The sequence below is a fragment of the Trachemys scripta genome, chromosome 1 (assembly GCF_013100865.1).
Source record: "Trachemys scripta elegans isolate TJP31775 chromosome 1, CAS_Tse_1.0, whole genome shotgun sequence".
NCBI classification, from domain to species: domain Eukaryota; kingdom Metazoa; phylum Chordata; order Testudines; family Emydidae; genus Trachemys; species Trachemys scripta.
Window position 1 is genome coordinate 249705421 of NC_048298.1, and position 23325 is coordinate 249728745.

The 23325-nt window shown below is 40.2% G+C and overlaps 1 protein-coding gene across 1 annotated transcript in view; it reads left to right on the forward strand.

The window, feature by feature from the left end:
- DOCK9 (dedicator of cytokinesis 9) overlaps positions 1–23325 on the forward strand; it is a gene marked incomplete in the record, with an annotated part of 250627 nt that overhangs the window by 142219 nt on the left and 85083 nt on the right. Inside the window, 6 exon segments of the mRNA XM_034758221.1 lie at positions 384–500; positions 1941–2061; positions 11744–11877; positions 15850–15964; positions 18359–18425; positions 22896–22943. Of these exon segments, the coding sequence (XP_034614112.1) occupies positions 384–500; positions 1941–2061; positions 11744–11877; positions 15850–15964; positions 18359–18425; positions 22896–22943 (602 nt within the window).

Genomic DNA, 23325 nt, shown 5'->3' on the forward strand with positions numbered 1-23325 from the left:
ACCCGGATTGGAGCGTACTGAGGCTGAGGACAGGGCCAAGCCCAGGGCCAGGAGCCAGGGACATGGCTGGGAGCGGGACTGGAGCAGAGCTGGGGACAGGGAGGAGCTGGATGGCACCCCTTCCTTGCCCCCCATGGGGACTGGCCCGGGCCATGCCGTGGCCCCCAGAAGTTCCTCCACGCCTCCCTTGGGTCTGTGTCCCACAGTTTAGGGACTTCTGTCCTAGACCCTCATTTAGCATATCTTTCCTATTGCTGAATATTGGGTTCTGTAATTTGGGGAAGAATGGTAGAAGAAACATTCCCATTAATGGGGTTGTTAGTTTATTTCTTAAATCACTGGTTTCATTATTTGTTTAACAAGAACCGTGAATCTTTGTTCAGAGCCATCAAGCAAGAATAGCCACTTTGTATCTGCCAGTGTTCGGACTGCTGCTAGAAAATGTCCAACGAATCAACGTCAAGGACGTGTCACCTTTTCCTGTTAATCCTTCCAGCAGCGTAAGTGAGCCTGTTTATTATTTGACATTCTGAGTTATTTTTAGCAGAATATATTCAATAATGTGCATATGGCATGCTGAATGCTATGGACCTGATTCTTGGGTCCAACCAAGGTGCACTTAAATCACCACTGTATTTCATATATTCTGGGGTCAGCAGCAGGCTAGCTCAGTCTGGAGCATAAATTAGACCAGCCTTATGGCTGCTCTGTTTTAAAATAAGCTTGTAATGGCCCCGGAGGGACTCTTATGCCACCAAGGATAGCCAGAGCAGAAGAAACCTCAAGCCGCGTTCCCACCTCATTTATGTCAGAAGGACAAAGGAGTGCCATTTATGTCAAAGGACAAAGAAGTGGTATTGGTTTGTGTGTGCCCATATATCTGTATCTATCTATATGTGTTAATATTTGCTTTTTATAGACCGTATTGGTCATGTTCCTGTATTTTGCTCACTCCAAATTTCCATAAAAGTTTATTAAAAGTTTAGGTGCACAGGAAATGCAGCATGTATATATTAATTTCTTTAAAAAAAAAAAAAAAAAACAATCAATTGCCTATTTACAGCTACACACAAAGAAACATGAAAAGAACATTAAGGTTACAAAGTCAGACTTTGAAATTAGGTAATGCCAGAATTATGGTTGTCTGTGCTATCTTAATTAGGCCCTCTTTTGCATATGCACTATGATTAGGGTCCTATGTAAATGACATTTCACAGAAAGCATGGAAATCATGAAAATGACCCCAAATCATGATCATTTAGACATTTTCTTTTTTAAAAAAAGTATTTACAACAAAGTCTTTAGTACAAAAAAATTAGCTTCTCTACTTTTTTTATTCAGAAATTGGGCATTAGTGTTTGAGCTGTCCTGCTAACTATATCAACAGCTTGCATTTTTGCTATTATAGACCCTGATCCTGCTAGCATTAACACATGTACTTAACATGCTTGAAGTCAATGGGGCTACTCAACTACATAAAGTTAATCACATACCTAAATATTAGGAAGACAGAGACAGGAGTCTTTGTTGGTACTTAGCAGACAGCCGATGTTGATGGAATTTTTTATTATCTAATTCAGTCAAATGACATAAAAATTACCAAGTGAAACAAAAAAGAGAAGTTCACAATATGTTTTCAGAAGGAGAAATTTCCGGATGTTGTAAACAGAAGTAAGGCAAGTCTAAATAAAGTCATGCTAAAAAGTATATGTCCAACTGTTGGCAATATTGAAGTAAACATACTGACGTGTTAGAGGTAACCTTAGGTATCCCATGTTTGTTTCAGTGGGTTGTGGCATATACTTTGATGTCACCCTTGATTTTAAAAACATCAGATATCACATTCCTGCAGAGAGAGATGTAATATGCACACATACTAATTTTGGAATGTCACAAAATGTACATTATAATCATTTGTTTTTTATTTCTTTTCTAAACAGAGTGCAAAAGATGAACCACTTAGTATGCCATCTGTAAATCCTTTAGTAACACCACAAAAATCAGGAAACACTTTGGATAACAGCCTCCACAAAGATCTGTTTGGTGTTATCTCTGGCATTGGTAATACATTTTTTTTTTTAATTCTAACTGGTTTTCTCTTGTTTCTTTACTAAAAACCCTGTAAGTCTTAGTATCATCACATTTTGAAAACATATACTATGAAAAGATTTAATCATTTGAGTCAAGTGAGAGTTCCTTTCTTGGATGAAATTCAGATAAACTGCCAGTCATGAAAGTGAGAATGCAAAGGACATCACTTCAATCGGTTGTCCTATGTGGGGGTTTCTGAGCCTGGAGGGCAGGCAAAAATATATGAATATAGATCCATTCTGGTAGAGCCATATCTCTGCCAATTCAGGGTAGCTTATTTATATTTATAGCAGGGCTGTCAAGCGATTAAAAAATTAATAGTCATTAATCCCACTATTAAACAATAATAGAATACTATTTATTTAAATATTTTTGGATATTTTCTACATTTTCAAATATGATTTCAATTACAACACAGAATACAAAGTGTATACTGCTCACTTTATATTTATTTTTATTACAAATATTTGCACTGTAAAAAAAACTAAAGAGATAGTATTTTTCAATTCACCTAATACAAGTACTGTAGTGCAGTCTCTTTATGATGAAAGTTGAACTTACAAATGTAGAATTATGTACAAAAAATAGCTGCATTCAAACATAAAACAATGTAAAACTTTAGAACCTGCAAGTCCACTCGGTCCTATTTCTTGTTCAGGCAATCACTCAGACAAACAAGCTTGTTTACATTTGCAGGAGATAATGCTGTTTGCTTCTTGTTCGCAATGTCACCTGAAAGAGAGAACAGGAGTTCTCATGGCACAGTTGTAGCCGGCGTCGCCAGATATTTACATGCCAGATGTGCTGAAGATTCATATGTCCCTTCATGCTTCATCCACTATTTCAGAGGACATGCGTCCATGCTGATGACAGGTTCTGCTTAATAACAATCCAAAGCAGTGTGGACCGACGCATGTTCGTTTTCATCATCTGAGTCAGATCCACCACCAGAAGGTTGATTTTCTTTTTTGGTGGTTCGAGTTTTGTAGTTTCTTTATCTGAATGTTGCTCTTTTAAGACTTTGGAAAGCATGCTCCACACCTCATCCCTCTCAGATTTTGGCACTTCAGATTCTTAAACCTCGGGTCGTGTGCTGTAGCTATATTTAGAAATCTCACATTAGTACCTTCTTTGTCTTTTGTCAAATCTGCAGCGAAAGTGTTCTTAATATGAACATCATGTGCTGAGTCCTCATCCAAGACTACTATAACATGAAATATATGGCAGAATGCAGGTAAAACAGAGTTGGAGACATACAATTCTCCTCCAAGGAGTTCGGTCACAAATTTATTTAACGCATTACTTTTTAATGAGTGTCACAGCATGGAAGCATGTCCTCTGGAATTGTGGCCGAAGCATGAAGGGCATACAAATGTTTAGCATATCTGGCATGTAAATACCTTGCAATGCCAGCTACAAAAGTCCCATACAACCGCCTGTTCTCACTTTCTGGTGATAATGTAAATAAGAAGTGAGCAGCATTATCTCCCTTAAATGTAAATAAACTTGTTTGTCTTAGTGATTGGTTGAACAAGAAGTAAGACTGAGTGGACTTGTAGACTCTAAAGTTTTGCATTGTTTTGTTTTTAATTGCAGTTATATAACAAAAAAATCTCCATTTGTAAGTTGCACTTTCACAATAAAGAGATTGCAATACAGTACTTCTATGAGGTGAACTGAAAAATACTATTTCTTTTGTTTTTTACAGTGTTAATATTTATAATCAAAAATAAATATATGGTGAGCAGTATACACTTTGTATTCTGTGTTGTAACTGAAATCAATATATTTGAAAATGTAGAAAAACATCCAAAAATATTTAATAACTTTCAGTTGGTATTCTATTGTTTAACAGTGTGATTGAAACTGGGCTTAATTGCAATTATTTTTTAATTTTTTAATCACGATTAATTTTTTTTGTTAATTGTGTGAGTTAACTGCGATTAATCAACAACCCTAATTTATAGAAGTATGTTCAGACACATCCTTGATTTTGTCCACCTCTTGTTCAGTATGAAGACACAAAACTTAAATTGCTGCTGCTACTTCAGGAAGCAGCAACTTAAGGAAGCCATCAGCCAACCGGGGGGAAAAGAACCAGCAGCTAACAAGAGACTGCCAGATAGCTGTCGGAAGCATAAGTTCTGCCTAAATGGATTTGGAATTTTTGGCACCTAAACCATCAGTTCTTGCCTGCCTCTTTTTTTTATGCTGCTGAGGAGAAAAGAGAAAGCAGCGTTGAGTCTTGCCCCTTCTTGGGGATGGGGTGCCAAATCCACACTTTCGGGAGATAATGATAGAAGACAATCATTTAGATGAATTGCTACTGGTTAGCTCCCACAATTGTTTTCCCATTTTATGTGCCGTACGTGTATTTTCTGGCTCCCCACAGCTAGTTTCAGATTATTTTGGGAATCATAGAATCAAAGTGTTAAAAGGGACCGCCATGGTCATCTAGTCTAACCCACTACCAAGATGCAGGATTTATTGTCTCTAAACCATCCAAGATAGATGGCTATCCAGCCTCCTTTTGAAATCTTCAGTAAAGAAGCTACCACAACCTCCCAAGAGAGTCTGTTCCATTGTCCTGCTGTTCTTAATCTGCTATGCTGCAGTTTGAATCCATTGGATCTTGTCTTGCCCTCTGTGCAGAAGTGAGCAACTTTTATCCATCTTTTTTATGGCAGCCTTTCAAATATCTGAAGACTGCTATCATATCCCTCCTTAATCTCCTCTTTTCCAAACTAAACATACCCAGTTCCTTCAGTCTTTGCTGATATGGCTTGCATTCCATCCCTTTGATTGTCTTTGTTGCTCGCCTCTGGATCCTTTTCAGTTTCTCTACATCCTTTCTATACATTGTTGACCAAAACTGGACACAGGCCTAAGCAGCACCAAGTAGAGTGGTACTATCACTTCCTATGACTTGCATGCTATGCCTCTGTTAATGCAACCTAACTTGCATTTACTTTTCTTGCAACAGTATCGCATTGCTGGCTCATGTTGAGGTTGTGATCCACGACAACTCCCAGATCCATCTCAGCAGTGCTGCTGCCAAGCCAGTTTCTCCCCATTCTGCATTTGTTCCTTTGGTTTTTCTTCCCTAAGTGTAGCACTTACATTTGTCTTGAATTTCATGTTGTCATCTGTATCCCGGTTCTCCAATTTATAAAAATCCCTCCGAATTTTAGGTCTATCCTCCAAAGTATTGGCAACCCCGCTAGCTTTGTGTCATCTGCAAACTTGATCAATATGCTCTCTACACCTACATCCAGGTCATTAATAAAGATGTTAAATAACACCAGACCCAGAACAGATCCCTGTGGAACCCCACTTGACGCTTCCCTCCAATCCAACCTCATTCCATTAATAGCTACTCTTTCTTTGCGGTTGTTTAACCAATTATGTATCCACTTAATGGTAGTCCTGTCGAGCCCACGTTTCTCCAGATTACTTATCAGAATGTTATGTGGGACTGTGTCAGAAGCCTTGCTGAAGTCCAGGTATATTATGTCCTCTGCAGTCCCCCATCTACCAAATTAGTTACTCTGTCAAAGAAGGAAATCAAGCTGATTTTGGCATGATTTATTCTTGGTAAATCCATGCTGGCTGCTAGTGATTACTCCTTCATCTTCCAGGTTTTTGCAAATTTAATGTTTTATACATTGTGTAGTTGCTTCCCAGATATCGAAGTCAGGCTGACTGGTCTAGAGTTCCCCAGCTCCTTCTTTCCCCCCTTTTAAAAGATGGGCACTATGTTAGACCCTCTCCAGACTTCTGGGACTTCTCCTGTCATCCATGAGTTTGTAAATATCTCGGTGGCTCCGAGATTTCTTCAGCTAATTCCTTCAGTACCCTTGGGTAAATAGCATCCAATCCCACTGATATGAATTCATTCAAATTAGTCAGAAGATCTGACATGTTTACTTATCCCGATCTGCATCCCTTCCCTGTTATTGTCTATGGTAACTTCAGCAGTTGTCCGGTCACATGTTATTTTTTGTGAGAAGACTGAAGCAATTTAGGCATTGAGCAGCTCTACCTTCCGATCATCTGCCGTTACCAGCCCACGTTCTCCAATAAGCAGCGGACCAAGACTGTCCTTGATCTTTCATTTTGGTCTGACATATTTGAAGAACCCCTTCCTGTTGTCTCTAACATCTCTTGCCAGCTGTAACTCATTCTTTGCCTTGACTTTCCTGATTTTGTCCCTTCACACTGCTGCTATTCCCATCTATACTTCCTTGATGACATGCCCCTCCTTCCATTTCCTTTTATGTATCCCGTTTGATTTTTAGATAGCTAAAAAGCTCCTTGTGCAGCCACTTTGGCCTCCTGTGGCTCTTCTTATCTTTCCTCTGCATCAGAATAGCTTGATGTTGAGCCTCTAGTATTTACTCCTGGGGAATTCTGCACCACTGTGCATGCGCAGAATTCATGTCCCCTCCCCCCCCCCCCCCCCCCCCCCCCCCCCATGCCCCCAGCAGATTTCTTTGCTTCCCTGCAGAAAAATGACTTTCTGACAGGGAAGCTGCAAGAGCAGTCATGCGCCACTCCCTAGCTTTGCAGGTACATCGTTTCAGGCACCCAGAGCAGCTGATGGAGAGGAAACTCACCACAGGGCTGGGGACATCCCAGCCCGTAGCTCTTACCCTAAGCCGGGATCAGCTGCTAGTCCCAGCTGGACTTCCTCTTCCCCTGCAAGGAGTGGCTGGGTCTGTGTCAGACCCAACCTCAGAAACCTCCCCCAGCTGCAGGAAGTTCAGCATCCTCCCCTGATTCATGCCCCCGTTGCTCTTCAGCTGTGGAGGGAGGGGTCACTATACAGGGAGCTGCTCCCCCATCCACCCAAACCCCATGCATCTGAACTTGCCATACCCAGACACCCCATACCCGAACCCCACCCCTTTGACCCTCAACCCCTGCATCTGGAGCCCCCTTGCACCCAGAGGCCCTGCCTCCAGACTCCCACCCGTGCACCCAGACCACCCCCTACTGAAATCTCTGCACTCAAACCCCCACCCTTACGAGCCCCATCCCCCTGCATCACCCTGGGCCCCCACATCAAGACCCCCATGCCACTGATTCCCAGTTAGCTGGACCCAGACCCCCATTGCACCAAGCCCCATTCCTCCAGCACCAAGACACCCCTGCTGAGACCCCCAAACCTAGACCCCCTCTGCTGAGCACCAATCACTTTCACCTGGAAGCCCCTGCAGGGTCCCATTGCCCCTGCACTTGGATCCCCCCCCACACACACACCAGACCCCCCATTGAGCTGCCTGTATCCAGATTATCCCACACAGAATCCTATCCCCCCACACTGAGCTCCTTCACACTTGGATCCTGCCCCACACCTGGTGTTTCTGGGGCAGGCCCAGGCCTTGTGTTGTGTCAGGGTTGGGTGCAGCCTCACCATTGAGTCCGTGTCCCCAGGGCGAGGGGTGGGGAGGGGGAGTGCAGGGTGATCTCCCACCTTCATGCATCAGTGGCCTGTTCTCCCCACTGCCATGCTGGAGCCTCTGCATTTATTTATGACCAATAAAACGTGCAGATTTTTGCAGATTTAAAAAATATTGTGTGCAGAATTTTAAATTTTTTGGCGCAGAATGCTCTCCTGAGTAAGTATTACATTTTTGAAGAACTGCCAGCTTCCTTTGACTACTATTTTTTTCCTAATTGGCCTTTCCATGGGACCTTGCCTAGTATTTCTCTGAGTCAATTAAAATCTGCCTCTCTGAAGTCCAGGGTCCTTGTTTTGCTGTTCTCAGATCATAGGTGCTTGCCCCAAGGCTGAGGACATACCTTCCCACGCTTTTGCTGCTTAAAATACCTCATTTTAGTAGATCACTCCTATCTTTAGCAACAAGCACTGCCTCTTCTCTCGGTAAAAGCGAAGTAAAGAAGAAAGTCGGCATTAATCACAGTGTCCTATCAAAATTCGGACTTGGAAAATCATGTTTTACTTACCTGAATTCCTCCTGCAACTGAATATGCTCTTCCTCAACTTCTGCTCTAATCTGACTTGTTGTGTTGCTATTAAACAGCTGTTGCATGTCGCTGGTGAATGAAGAAATTCTTATGTGTGGAAAGAGAAAAAAGAATGTCTGTTAAGTGAGCTGGGATCCTTCAGGATAAAAATTGCTATGTAAAAATAATCATTTATTTTTATTTATTGGTAACTATGCACTGAAGTAATGGGTGAAATGCCTAAAATGCTAAATTGATTATATTAGAATTATTCATCTCTTAAATACTACTTTGATCATTTTTCTACATGCCCCATTCAGAATCTTTCAGCCAGCAGTATCCATTGGAGGCTGCATATGCACCCTGCATCTAGGGTGACCAGATATCCCGATTTTATAGGGACAGTCCCGATTTTTGGGTCTTTTTCTTATATAGGCTCCTATTACCCCGCACCCCCACCCCCGTCCCAATTTTTCACATTTGCTGTCTGGTTACCCTACCTGCATCTTCTTGTCCCACTTCCTGGGGAGAGGGGTAATAAAGGACAGAACAGCCCCAACCACCATACAGTTCCTTCTTACTGCCAGTTGCAGTGAGATGGAGCTACACAGTGTCCATCTGCTTCCCTGTTGTATCATAAGTAGTATTAGATTTTTAGTTAGTGTTAGTTTTAGTAGTTTTTTAAAGTTGTGTTTCTTTCAATCTGTTGGCAAAAAAAAAAAAAAAATCTAAATTAGAAAACTAGAGCTGTTCTTGACTCTTCCCTTATCATACCTCAAGATTCCCCACAATCTAATATAAACTTGGTCTTCCTGAAATGGCTCTTCTTACAGATATCCTTTATGTGGTTTAACCATACTTTTTCTAACTTAACTCAGGGATTGAAAAAAATCTCTCTGTTCACTTGGTCCCAGACTATCAAAGTTTGCTGCACCTGAAAACATTTGTATTGATTCACCTCCTGCCAGCTTGCAAGATATTTATTATACATTTTAGCTTTGTTAACATCTCAGTTGCTCTACAAAAGAAATCTAATACAGCTCTGCTCTGATTCCTTCTCCCAGAAGTGTTGATGTTGAGAATTTATATGCAAGACTGCACCTTTGCCCCCTTCAGGGGTGGTTAAGACCAGTTTATTACCCGGTCAGATACACACTATGCCTTCCTGTAGTGATACTTCCAAAGGTGCTGGCATCTCTTCATTGGTGGATGGGCTCACCTTTGTATGTGCCAGTGAGTTTTATCATCCAGCTTCTCCATCAGACTACTCTAAAGGATGCATCCAAGCAATGATGGAGTTCACACCTAGGCAAATTTCAGGCCCATAGGAGGAATTGCACTTAAACATATTGGAGTTAAGAGCCATTCTTCTACCTTGCAAAGCGTGTCTGTCTGTGCTCTAGAACACCCCTCTTCAGATCCTAACAGATAATAGGACAGCAATGTATTATATACACATTTGGAGGTTGCAAGATCGTCCCCTCTATTGGGAATCAATTTTCTTGTGGAATGATGTAATTGTCATAGCAACCTGTTGGCATTTTGTCTAGCAGGTGTCCAGGACAATTTAGCAGATTATCGGAGCAGGAAAGACTCCATCTCCAATGAACGGGAGCTAAAAGACTCTATTTTGAATTCAGTGTTTCATGATTAGGGAGTTCCCTCAATGGACATATTTGCCACATATGATAAGAAATATCCCATATATTGCTCACCAGGAGGAATGAGTCCAAAGTCTCTTGCAGACGCAGATCTGATTCTGTGGGATCAAAACATGCTATATGCCTTTCTCATTTCTCCTCATCCTGTTAATCCTCAGAGTACTCAGGAAAGTTTGTCAGGACAAGGCTCAGGACAAGCTTCTACTTGGGCCCATCAATTTTGGTTTCCCAATCTAATTCACCTTTCAATTTGTCCGTCTTTGGTTCCCATCCTTCCAAATATCCTTTCTTAAAATCACAGCCTAGTGTACTGGACCCAGACCCAAAAACTCTGCACTTGACAGCATGGAGGCTAGCTGGCTGACTCTGCTTGAGGAGAACTGCTCACTGACTATTCAAGTTTTTATTTCTGGTAGGAAAGCCTCTACAAGATAGGTGTGTGTGTATATATATCAATATATAAGTGGAGGCATTTTTCAATATGATCTAGTCAGAGAACTATCCAGTCAGAGAACTCTTCTGTCTGAACTATTTTAGACAATCTATTATCCTTGAAACATTGTGGTTTCTCAGTTCTGTTAAAGTGCATTTACCAGCTGTTTATGGGGTTTTTTATTGCTCGGTTAAGTGGTTATTTGGGTGGGTTTTTTTTTTTTCAACTGTTAACTCTATAGTTTCCAAGTTCTTAAAGGGGTTTACACTGTTTACGCTGGTTAAAGATTCCTTTCCTTCCTTGTGCTTGAATATGGTATTAATGTCTTTAATGGAACCTTCTTTCCAACCTTTAACATGTTCTTTGTAACACTTTTCTATAAAGACAGAATTTTTAGTGGCTGTCACTTCAGCGTGTAGCCTGGTGGAGTTGCAGACCAGGTCTACACTACACATCTATATCAGTGTAACTGCATCGCTCAGGGGTGTGAAAAATCCACACCTCCTGAGTGACGTAGGTATACTGAGCTTAACCCTCCATGTAGACAGCGCTGTGTCCACAGGGAAGTTTCTCCCGTTGACATAGCTACTGCCTTTCGGAGAGATGGATTAACTATGCCAATGGGAGAAGCTTTCCCGTTGGCATAGGAGCATCTTCACTTAAGAACAACAGCGCAGCTACTCCGATGCAGCTACACCCCTGTAGCACTGTACGTGAAGAGAAACCCACAAGTTTTGATGGCTGGGTCTCCGTATGCGGTTGTCTATAAGGACAGAATTATGCTTAGGTCACCTCTTAAATGTCTGTGTTAAGGTTTCTTGTAGTGTGAAACAGTTTCCCCTTCCCTTTTCAGTTAGGGTGCAATCTGCAGGGCTCAAGCAACCTCTCTCAGGATGTGTTAGAGGTGCTCCTGTCTTGGAACTCTGTAGAGCACCTACATGGCATTCTACTTATACATTTTACTAACACAGCTTCTAGATCAGATGCTCAGTTTGGCAGGGCTGTCTTGCAGTCATTTTTTAGATAGGACTCTTGTCATCCACCTACCTGAGAAGTAACTGGTAGTCAGTCTGTGTGGACAAATGCTCAGAGAAGAAAGAGATTACTTAGTTCACAGTAACTGGAGTTCTTTGAGATGCCTTTGTCCACATGGCTCGTACTATGACTCTTCTTCCCCACTTGAGTCCTCTTACTGGATTTCAGTATTGGTGAAGGAACTGAGTGGCATTTAGGGTATTCCACTCTTTATGCCCATGGGGTGGGAGGCAGGAGGGTATGCAGGCCAAATGTGCAGCCTCTCACAGATGCTGCTGGTTAAATGATTCCAGGCTCAGACACATGGGTATACACACCTACAGTGGGATCTCTATGGACAAAAGCATCTTAAAAAAAAAAAAAAAAAGTGTTACTGTAAAGTAAGTAAACCTCTCTTTTAAATGCATTGCCGTTAAGATTTTATCAATTTTACTGAAAGAAGGCAGACTTCACTTTTTAAAAATTTGCACTGAATTTTGTGAAAATAGTTCTCCATTAGTAATCTCTGTAGTATTTTCTCTCTCATGTGTGTGTCTTTCATTTTTTTATTTAGCTTCCCCATATACCTCATCAACTCCAAATGTTAATTGTGTAAGACATGCTGACTCAAGAGGCTCCCTTATAAGTACAGATTCAGGAAGCAGCTTCCCAGAAAGACATAGTGACAAGAACAATTCTCTTGACAAGGTAAAAAATAAGCTTTTGAATAAGTCTTCATGTTAACAAATGTAATTCAATATCATTAGGAAACTGTCTAGTACATAGTAAGAAATCAATCCAGCTCCCATTGGAGTCAATAGAAGTCTTTTTGCACTAACTCCATTAGGAGTTGAATTGTATTCTGAATGTCAGCATTGATTAAAACATGAAATAACTTCATTTGATAGTGTTACTATACGTAAAATTGTTTATTGCGAAATAAAAAGTAGTTATCATGTGGATTTGCTATTTTGCACTGTATAAATCATCAAAATAATTTATCGAATATGTGAACAGATATTTTTATGTAAAGAAACATTTTTAGAAAATAGTTATTACTGTTTCCTGAGCTGGATAAGGGCACTCTGATCTACTAAAAGAAACATCTTAAGTTTTGCATTCAATAAAGCAGAACTGAAATTTTAGGGTGGGATTTTAAAAAAGCGCTTAAGTGACGTAGGAGTACTGTAAGCCAATTCCAAAGCAAGAAACTGCAGTAACTGTGAGGTATTCAGTCATGTTTGTTTATAGCTGATGTTAACACTTAATTTTCTTAGACCTTGTTGTGCATTTCACGACATATGTTAATTTTTTTCCACTTGACCCTAACATGCCTTTGTGTGGCAGAGGGAGAAACTTCGCAGAAGGTACTCTGCTCATGCTATGCGCTTTAGTGAAGAGGAACAAGAAAATTCCCACTTAGCAAAGAACAGTCGTGTTACAGTGGACTTTTCACTTCTGACAGTTCCAGCTTTACCAGAGAAAATGTTGCATGTTGCGCTCTCTCTTCAGTTACAAGAAGTATTTTGGTTTTTGTACTTGATATAGTTAAGACTCTGGGTGAAGAGTGTGGTCAGTAGAGTTTTGCCACAGCTTTGCAGCATTTTATACCTGCTGTAAATATGATGGATCAAATACCAAAACAACTAAAAAGTTTCATTAAAATAGCATGTAGCTCCCAGTCCTGCAAATGCTTATGCATGTCCTTCACTTTAAACACACAAGTAGACCCATTGAAGTCAATGGAGCTTCTCACATGCTTAAATTTAAGCATGGGTATAAGTGTTGGTAGGTTTGGGGCCTTAGCCTATGGTGTGCCTATTTTAAGTAGACTAAACATTATTTTGTTTTCCTTTTTCCAAGATATATGATTGGCGGAAAATAGATAGATATAAAATATGGACTAAGTAAGAAAATTCTTTAACTGAAAACATGTTCTGTAGGTGTATTCTGCTGCTAAATGGCAAAACTGTCACCCAACATTTAGTTAATGTTTTGTTAATGTCTTAATTTGCAGTGTTCTGCTAATTAGTTGATCTTTGGGCTGGAATTTTCAAAGGAATTTAGGGGAGTTCAGTGGCAGACATTGAATTTCAATGGGATTTGGGTGCCTGACTCTTAAGCTCCTTTGAAAATCTCCACCTAGTCTATCAGGTTAGGTTATTTAGGTGTTTTGCTTGATGTGGCTGCTGTTAATGTTTCCTCAGAATAATGTTTAGTCCTATCAATTATCCACTGATTTTCTAACTTTCTTTTCAGTAGTTCACTTGTACACTGTAAGTGTCTTTGAATTTTTCACCATTTGTATAAGGATTTCATTAATAAAAAGCCAGAGCAATTTTTTATTCTCCATTGAAAATTGCCTATGAAGATCCATGCTTGCAGGAAGTGTATGGTCCTGCAGCATTGAATCCGAGCTTGCTAATGACTGCTAATGTTATATGCATGTTTCCTGGATTCAGATTACAGTTACACGGCGCCATGGCCTCAGCGTCATCCCAGTTCCTTTTCTACCGCTTCAGCAATGATGTCAGAATCTTTGTTTTTCCTGTAGTTAGCATTATATCTAGTTTCATATTCAGTTCCACTTCAGTTATTTTACTTTACTCCTTGCCTGTTGGATATTTAATTTGGTCTCAGATATGTATCCAGCACAGTAATTTTGCTTTTCACAGCTCTGTTTTGGATTCTCTGATGGCAGATTCCCAAGTGTTTAGGGTTCACATGACTCTCATGCTGAAACAGTGTCTGTCATGGGTCTGCATTTTGCAGCCTGTGTTGAGGAGGACTCATCAAAGGCACTCAATCTAAGAGACATTTATACAAAGTGTTCAGTGAGCAACAGAACTCTCTGAAGGCTCCCTTCATGGGACAAGTGCTCTGACTATATGAGGCTGCTCCCGTGTCAGCTCTTATCCAGCTAATTACTTGTCATGGATGGCTACCTCAACATTGGGAATCTACTCTGAGATCTTGAATGTGAGATGATTTAAGATCCGACCTGTTTATAGAAACCTGAAGATTTAAAACAGATTTATCGTAACATTTTGGAGGACCTGACTATTCACAAAGAAAAATAAATTTAATGAATCTAGGCATTCATGGACAGCATATTTCTCTTCCAGTCAGATAGGTGCCATTGATCTAAAGGCGCCTGAAATAGTGAGCGGGGGCTTGGAGCTATAGAAGATACTATAGGGGATGCTTTGATGCTGAAAATGTTGTCTAGTATGCATCCTGCCTTCTTGGAATTACCTTCCTTTTCAAATCTGTGACCTGTGAAAGATCAAAACCAGCACCTTAAATCGAAACCCAGATAAACAGTGCTGATTGTTCAGCAGTGTTTTAATACATTCTCTTCTGTATCCTCTAAATAGTAAGTTTTATTTATCACTCAGGAACCCTGGTATCAGAGCTTTTCCCTTCCCTGTTCCTTTTTTGTTGACCACCTGATTTAGAAAGGACTGAGTTTGCTTTAAACTTCTTAACCCTGGTCTACACTACAAATTTACATAAATATAACTATGTTGTTCAGGGGTCTGGAAAATGCCCATCCCTGAGTGACGTAATTATACTGACCTAACCCCCACCACAGACAGAGCTATGTTGACGGGATAGTTTCTCCCGTCAACATAGCTACCACCTCATAGGGAGGTGGAGTACTTATGCTGACAGGACAAGCTCTGCCATCGGTGTAGGTACTGTCTTCACTAAGCACTGCAGTGGCATTGGTGCAGCTGGTCAGCTGCGGCGCTGTAAATGTAGACAAGCCCTCAGATGATCTTTTTATGCCATATAGGGATAAATCTAGGAGGGAAGCACATCTCTAGTCAGATTGCCTTAGAGGGTAAAATGGAATATGCAAAACTGGTATAACTAAGAGTTTTATAATGCTTTCCACCTGGTTCTAGAGAATGTCTAAGAAATGCTTCTTCCACAGAAATGTAAAGCTGCTACTAGGAACACTGTTCATATGAATACACAATACTATTTTAATTTGGTAACTAAACTTGATACACAGTTTGGAAGTTGAGTGCTGGTTTAGTTCTTTTTAGACACACTTCCTTCAAGTGTTGTTATTGTTAGCTAATTTTCCACAACGAAGGGGACTATACAAGCAGTTGCTGGAGAAAGGAAGGTTACTTACCAGTAACTGGTTCTCCAAGAATGTTGGTATTACACGCTTCCCGCACACGACCCTTTCTTTGGAGTTCTCATGTATGACTTTATGGGGAAAAAATCAGTGAGTCAGGGCCATAGCTCCTTGTGACCTCGCTCCAAATGTAGGATCCACAAAGGAGCGTGCATAGGTGTCTTAAAAATCACACCGCTCTTTTCTAAATGATTTTAACTTGGCACCAGTGGCACATGTACTTCCCACAAGTGTAAATACCACTGTATAATCCTAAATTGCAGGTACTGGTAAATAGCTTTTCTTCCCTGAAGGGGGGAAATGCATGTAAAAAAGAAAATAACATTGAAGGTGAAGACACTTAATTTGGCATAGTTTGTATGCACAGTTAGATGGGTTACTAAAATATACCTCTATATAAATTTTGATCTTGTCTCCATTCTGAGATCCCCTTCTTTTCATAGGAGTTAACAAAGCAATTCAAAATTGTTAAGTTTTTAATCGTTTAAGAAAATGTTTCACCCAAATTTACTCCTATTTATTCTCAGAACCAGCACTGTGGCACTTTAGGAAGTTCTGTAGTTCGAAGTGGCAAATTCGACCAAACAGAAATCAAAAGTCTGCTCATGTGTTTCCTTCATATTTTAAAAAGCATGTCTGATGGTAGGTAAACATCAATTCTTCTTAATTTTGTAAATTTATGAGATGGAGGGTTTGATTTATAGATCTACAATCTTTCAAACTATTTTCAGTAATGGCTGTGGTATCTTGTTAAGCCTTTCATGTGTGAGTTGATGGCTTTACATTTCTTCTTGTTGTACTTGAGTGATAAAATTAAGTCCCATTTGAAAACTTGTAGTTCGTAAATATTAATTATTCCCTTCAATAGTATATGGTTAGTTGAAGGTCTCAGTTAACAAATATTTGTCATTGCATACGTCAGTGTATGACTTTTTATTGGGTATTGGAGAGGAAGAATGGTCCAGTATTCGGAGCTCTAACTTAGGATTTGTGACACCTGAGTTCAGTTTCCTGCTGTGCCATAGATCTCCTGTGTGACCTTGGGCAAGTCACTTAGTTTCTTTATGCCTCAGTTGCCATCTGTAAAATGGGAATAATAGTACTTCCCTACTTCACAGGAGTATTCTGAGGCAATCAGATATTTCCGTGATGGGGCTATATTAGTAGAGCTGAGTGAATAGTTGATTTTTCAAGTCAGTGGCTAAACTGAAAAATCTGAAGAAAAAAAAATTTTCAGGTCAAATGTTTTTCTTTTTCAGGTATTTTTTACCCTTCTCTTTGTTTGTTTAAATAAATATAGTTAATTTTTTTAAAACAAAATGGAGCCTTTTTTGGATGGGGGAGGTTAAATTTCAGTTGGAACTATTTGCCCTGAATTTGCCAATAGTTTTGGTGAACCCAAAACAGCATTTTTTTGGCAAATAAACTATTTGTCCAAACAATTTTGTTGAGTTCTACATGAAAGTATTTTGGAACGATAGAAACTTTAAATATATTTATTATGTAAAATGTTAATGAGACGGCCAGTACGGTTATCAGAAATCAGAGTAACAATGTAACTTTCAAAGATTATGTAAAACTAACATTAATTCAGAGTTTTAAAATAGTGACTCAAAATTAAGACATGCATAACAGTTGGCTGAAGTTTAGTTTATAATACAAATGTGCGCTGTCTTTAAAATCTGAGAGGCATAAAACAAGGATGCAGAACATTTTTCTGCCTGCAACTCCCAAAGTTCCCACATGGTTTCCTCTATGACCATACATCTCAGATTTATTTTGTTTAAGTCAAAAGGACTGAGAACTGCAGTATGCAAATTTAATTTTTATCAGTTCTCTCTGCCAAATATAGCAAAAGTCGGTACGTACTTTCAGCACATATTTTGATAATTAATTTCAAATTTTATTTATGTAATGGTAAAAATGTGTACAATGTGATTTGAAAGTTTCATACATTGTATAGCAGGGGTAGGCAACCTATGGCACACGTGCCAAAGGCGGCACGCAAGCTAATTTTCAGTGGCACTCACACTGCCTGGGTCCTGGCCATCGGTCTGGGGAGCTCTGCGTTTTAATTTCAAAATACTTTAATTTTAAATGAAGCTTCTTAAACATTTTAAAAACCTTATTTACTTTACATACAACAATAGTTTTCCTTCTAAAAACTTTAAAATGTATTACTGGCACGCGAAACCTTAAGTTAGAGTGAATAAATGAAGACTCAGTACACCACTTCTAAAAGGTTGCCAACCCCTGTTGTATAGTATCAGGGGGTAGCCGTGTTAGTCTGTATCCACAAAAACAACTAGGAGTCCGGTGGCACCTTAAAGACTAAATCTGTTCGTCTTTAAGGTGCCACCAGACTCCTTGTTGTTTTTATACATTGTATAGTCTCACTTATTGCAATGTCAGAAATGAGAATAGAAATGTTAATGATATGTTTAATATTTGTTACATGCTTTACATGCAATGCTTCATATAATTATTTGAATATGATTTTACATGCCGTAATTGCAAAAAATAAAACAAAACAAAAATATCCTTTGAGTGATTCCCTCTGGTCTTAAACTCTGACTGACTGACAATTATATATTTACATTTCAAAATATATAAGTAAAATACATTATGTAAAACACTTTATATGAAACCTGCAAATGTATGTTTTTTTCCAATTATTTAAAGGTCTTCTATTTTTCTTAGAATTGCACAATAAATCATTGTCTGCATACTTTATTTTACACATGTATAATAAATACTCCTCTACAAATTAATTCACTATTATGCTATATATTCAATAAACATTTACTGCAGCAATATTCATTCAAAAGGCTATCTTTGAAATTACAAGATTAGGTTCAAAGGAAATTTTAAATTTTATAGAAAATTGTGACAGTTATCTGCTCCCAGAAAACCCTTTTCTGAACTGCATGAATTATCATAACCTCAAAGTTGAGAACCAATGGCGCAAAATGTTCTTATTAATATTGTTGTTAACTACCTTTGATTTGTTTATTTTTTAAATTCTTCATTTTCTAGATGCTTTGTTTACATATTGGAACAAGGCTTCAACATCTGAACTTATGGATTTTTTCACAATCACAGAGTGAGTTTGCTTAGCTTTTCATAAAAATTGTATATTTGAATTTGCTTGTTGAACTCAGTGTAGATTTAGATGTTTCATATTAATTCAAAACATGACACCATCAATCAATATTTAGAAGCCCCATACTTAATTTTACATGCAACATTATAGAATATTGCTAGTTCCACACTAATTTGGGGGAGTTAGAGTGGAGAATTATCACCTTTGGCACTTGGTGAAGTCCTTAAATAGGCTGGGGTACTTAAAATGCTGCTAATACTCCCTTTAGAGTCACCACCTCTTCTGTGTCCCAGATGGAGCCACAACCATTAAAAGTAAAGGTGCAATTACAAATCCAGAATAAATAAAGATGCCCGTTACTGACTTTTTTTCTGAATGCAGTGTTGTTGTAGCCATGTTGGTCCCAGGAGAGTAGAGAAAGAAGGTGGGTGAGGTAACATCTTTTATTGGACCAACTTCTGTTGGTGAGAGAGACAAGCTTTTGAGCTACACAGAGCTCTTCCTCTGGGAACGGTACTTAGAGGTACTTTATTTCAGAATGAAAATAGGATGGCTTCCCAATTTTGCCCTTTCCTCTTTCACCTCACAAGAAGGGAAAGAGAAGAAGTCAGATAACCTCTTCTGAACAGGAAAGCAACAATGTCCATCTTTACTTCCACTTGCTTCCCAGAGCTGGTCTGAATGCTGTGGTGGAGTGAAGTCAAGTTTGAGAGCAGCAGTTTTGAGGGGAACAGTGCAGTAGCCTTTCTAAAAGGCCTTCCTGCTGTGCTCCAATCCAGATTGTTCTTCGTCACACCCATAGCCTGAACAGGGCCATTGACACAGTGATAGCCAGACGTTTTGTTATAAATGCACTGATCAAAATGTGTGTTACAAAATGTGCTCTGTGCATGAATCTTCATCTTCAATTAAATATATACTTCAAGTGCTGGTGCTTATGTGTATTCTGTTGTGGATACGCATGCACTTTGTGCCCAGAGTCAGAGAATTCTGGCAAGCAGTGTCCATAGGTCTGTTCCTGTTCTCCTCATGTTTCAAACTGAGAGTATAAGGTGTTGGGTGAACCAGCCACCTCTCCAGTTCATTCTTACCATCGCATGGCTTGAATCGGTACCTCCAGTGCAGTCTTCAACCTGCAAATATTTAAAAGGTTTTTGGTTTAGAATAGCTTTGCAAATAGTTTTTAATAGTTTACAGTGAAGTATGTTAGATTCCTCATCCCAGAGATCCCTCACCGTCCCATACCCCAGTACAGGAATGGGACTGTGCTCAGAACACTAAGCTTTGAAAACAGTCTCTCCTGTCCATGCTCCTTCTCAATGAGTGACAACCACCAGCTCTGCCTAGACTGCTTCCCGGAAGTGCACATCTCTGCCAGGTGCAGTATTTGTTGCTGCTTCCTAGCGTCACCTGTCAGGCATGGAAATTCTGGCTTAAAAAGCACATCATGGAGAAGGCTATTGAAGGCCCAGTCAGACTCAACCCAGGGGACCCCTGCCCATATAGCATCATGAATCAGTGAGGAGCACCCCTCCTACTACAAGGTGTGATTTAGGAGTGAGGGAATCCACATTCACACACCCTCCATCAGGGTGTCTCTTGTGGGGAGGGATAGCTCAGTGGTTCGAGCGTTGGCCTGCTAAACCCAGGGTTGTGAGTTCAATCCTTGTGGGGGCCACTTGGGGATCTGGGGCAAAATCAGTACTTGCTCCTGCTAGTGAAGGCAGGGGGCTGGACTCGATGACCTTTCAAGGTCCCTTCCAGTTCTAGGAGATGGGATATCTCCATTAATTATTATTATTATAAAGGCCGGGAACTCTCCCACACATAAGAGCAGATCCCCATTTAAGTCTACTCCAAAGAGGACAGATCTGACCCTGCCCAGGTTAAGTAAGTCTTTGCTCCCAGCCACCATGGACTCAGAACATCCTAAGCCTAAGAGCCATGAATAAAAGGATCTTTAGAGACGGGCTCTGTCAGTACCAGCCCCACAGTGGCGTCACCAATGCTAGCAATATTACCTAAGGCAAAAAAACAGAAGCCATCAGTTCTGATAAAGAGTACCCTTTGGGATCCTTAACTGCAGAGAGTACTATCACTACCTTGTATGTGGTCAGGACAGAGCCTCCCTCCATTGGCTTCAATGGTAAAGGCAGACAGTATCCCACATACTCCAAGAAAAGCAGAGGACATTTTTGTTCTCTCGGTTCCTCAATCTTCTCTGCTATCGGGACCTTCCTTCATCAGGGAGATCATGATTCCACCAACAGATACAAGCTATGGGAAAAGTCTATCCCCCCATCCCATCTACCAGCTGCTGCTTTCCTCCAATGGAACTGTCGGTACCTCCAATGGAACCGGGTCCAGCTTTTTCATCATTGGTAGAATCAAAATCACCAAAGGAACGGTCATCATCTCTTTCAAGGGTAACAGTCCAGACAACAGCTCGAGAGCCTCCTGGAACCAACCTCCACTAAGGCACCTTCCTCAGGACCAGTGGTCCACCATGCATTGGGAACTTCCACAATCCTCCTTTGATCGCCCCATGGACCCATGGGACCCATACGCACAATACACAGGTTCAGTGTGATCTACTAGAGTATCTCTCCATGCCTCCTTCCAAAGGCGCAACCAGATCTTCCTTCTGACCCCACAGAAGAGGAAGATTACTAAAAGACTGAGTCCTTGCACTTTTGAAAGGACTCCAGGGCAACCCTCCATTCCTTGGGACTATATGTACCTTCCCCAAAGAGGAAATGCCACAAACATCCCTGCAAAACAAATCTATGATTCAACAGTTCTACTGTCAACAGTCGTATGAACCACCTCATAAGATACAGAGGGTACAGAAATCATGATACCCTGCACCTCCAGCATCAACAACATCTCAACTTCACCCACTGGCTAAAAGATAATTTTGATGGGATGCTCAGGATTTGTGAACCACTAGTGATGCCTCCCCAACCAACCCCCACCTATATTTTGGTGGCCTCCTATCACTCTTGCTCCACATCTGGAGAGTAGTAACAGTGTTCTCGACATGTGGTCCGCAGACCCCTGGAGGACTGTGGACTATGTTAAAGGTGGTCCGTGAAAGACTTAGATGAAAACTGACTAAACAGAATTAAACTGCACATACAGACAATAGATTTCCATAGGGGTCCACACCTCCATTCGAGATTTCCAAAAGGGTCCGCAGATGAGAAAAGGTTGAGAACCACTTTAGTAATGGACACATAGTTGTTGGATATCATCCATTCCAGCTACATAATAGAGTTTATCTCCCATCTCCTCCAAAAACCCCTTCCACTCCTTTTTCATAGATCATTCTCGTTAGGATCCTCCATCAGGTAGTGAAAGAGTGGCTTTCTCTTCAACATGAAGGAAAGGGGTTCTATTTGACATATTTCCTAGTATCCCCTCCGTCAACTCAGTGTCTTTATTTGCAAATTTATTTCCATATGATTACATTGACATCAATAATACAAGCCCTGGAAAAGGACACGTGCTTCATAGCTCTAAATATGAAAGATGCTTACTTTCATGTGGACATTCATCCTGCCCTTAAAGGTTTCTCAAGTTTATGGTGGGCGCTGACCACTTTCAGTAAAGGGTTCTTCCCTTCCAACCCTGATATTCTAGGATTCTAGGAACTTGAGAGCCAGATTAAAATGTCTGAAGGGCTGGATGCGGCCCCCGGGTCGTAGTTTGCCCACCCCTGCCTTAGACTGTAAGCTCATTGGGGAAGGGACTGTAACTTTGCTTGTGTAGACACATCACCTCATACAATGGGGCCCTGCTTATGATAGGTACAACTAGACACTACTACCATATAAATACTAAATAACAAAGTTTATTTAGGATACCATGTTTTAGAAGCAGCAATTAATATTTTTTTTCTTTGGTTTTTGTTTTCAATCCTTGATGCTTCCCACTTGTCATTTTTAGAAATTCTAACTGGCACCAGCCAAGATATTAAGCTCTTTGCTTTGATTCCAGGTGAAAGGATCAGGGCATGCTCCATACCTCACTCTTGCCTCTGCCACCCCCTGCTGCTCTGTATGTTCTGCAGAGTGCAAGGAATTGCTGCAACTCTGCACACTCACTTCATGGCACACTCAGTGCAGCGAGGTGGCTAACAGCAATGGGACATGCAGCTATCACCATGTCAACCCCAGAGTCAGGAGAAGATTAACAAAGACAACCTGACCTAAGCCCAGGAGGTTCCGGTTGTTTTCTGACCTGACCTGAACCCAGCACCTGTAGTTGGGCCCCATCAGGTTCAGGTTAGGTTGTAGGGCTCTACTTTAACGGTGGGAACAATTAAAATGGATGTTTTTCCTGAAATTCCTGTGAAGAAAGAGCTTAGAGGGACTGACAAGCAGACATAATAGATAAATAGTTGCAGTAAACTTTTATTTAAACAGTTTTTAAATGTTGTTACAATGATTCCTAATATGTTCTCTGCAGAGTGTGCTTGCATCAGTTCCAGTACATGGGAAAACGATACATAGCCAGGTACTGTGTAGAATTTAAATTTATGAGAGAATTAAAATAGTAGTATGTACAATATCCATTGAGTTCTTGTTTATTAAAAAGTTATTGTACAAGAATGGAGAAATTATTATGCAGTGATGCCTACCAATTTGAAGGTGAGTAATTGGATGCACCCCTTTTTGGGTGCTACCTGAAAATATTGTTGCTGTAAAAGAATATTAGAAATATATGTATATACAAAAATATGCTTATAAGAAATTAATGTAATAGGTATTTACTTTTGAGGGGGATATATTTTTTGAAGAATAGGTTTATTTCTTAAAATAATGCTTATAAGGTAGCAAATATTGGTTTGTGATTACACATTTTGAATAATGACAAGCATTGAAACTGTCTTGGTTGA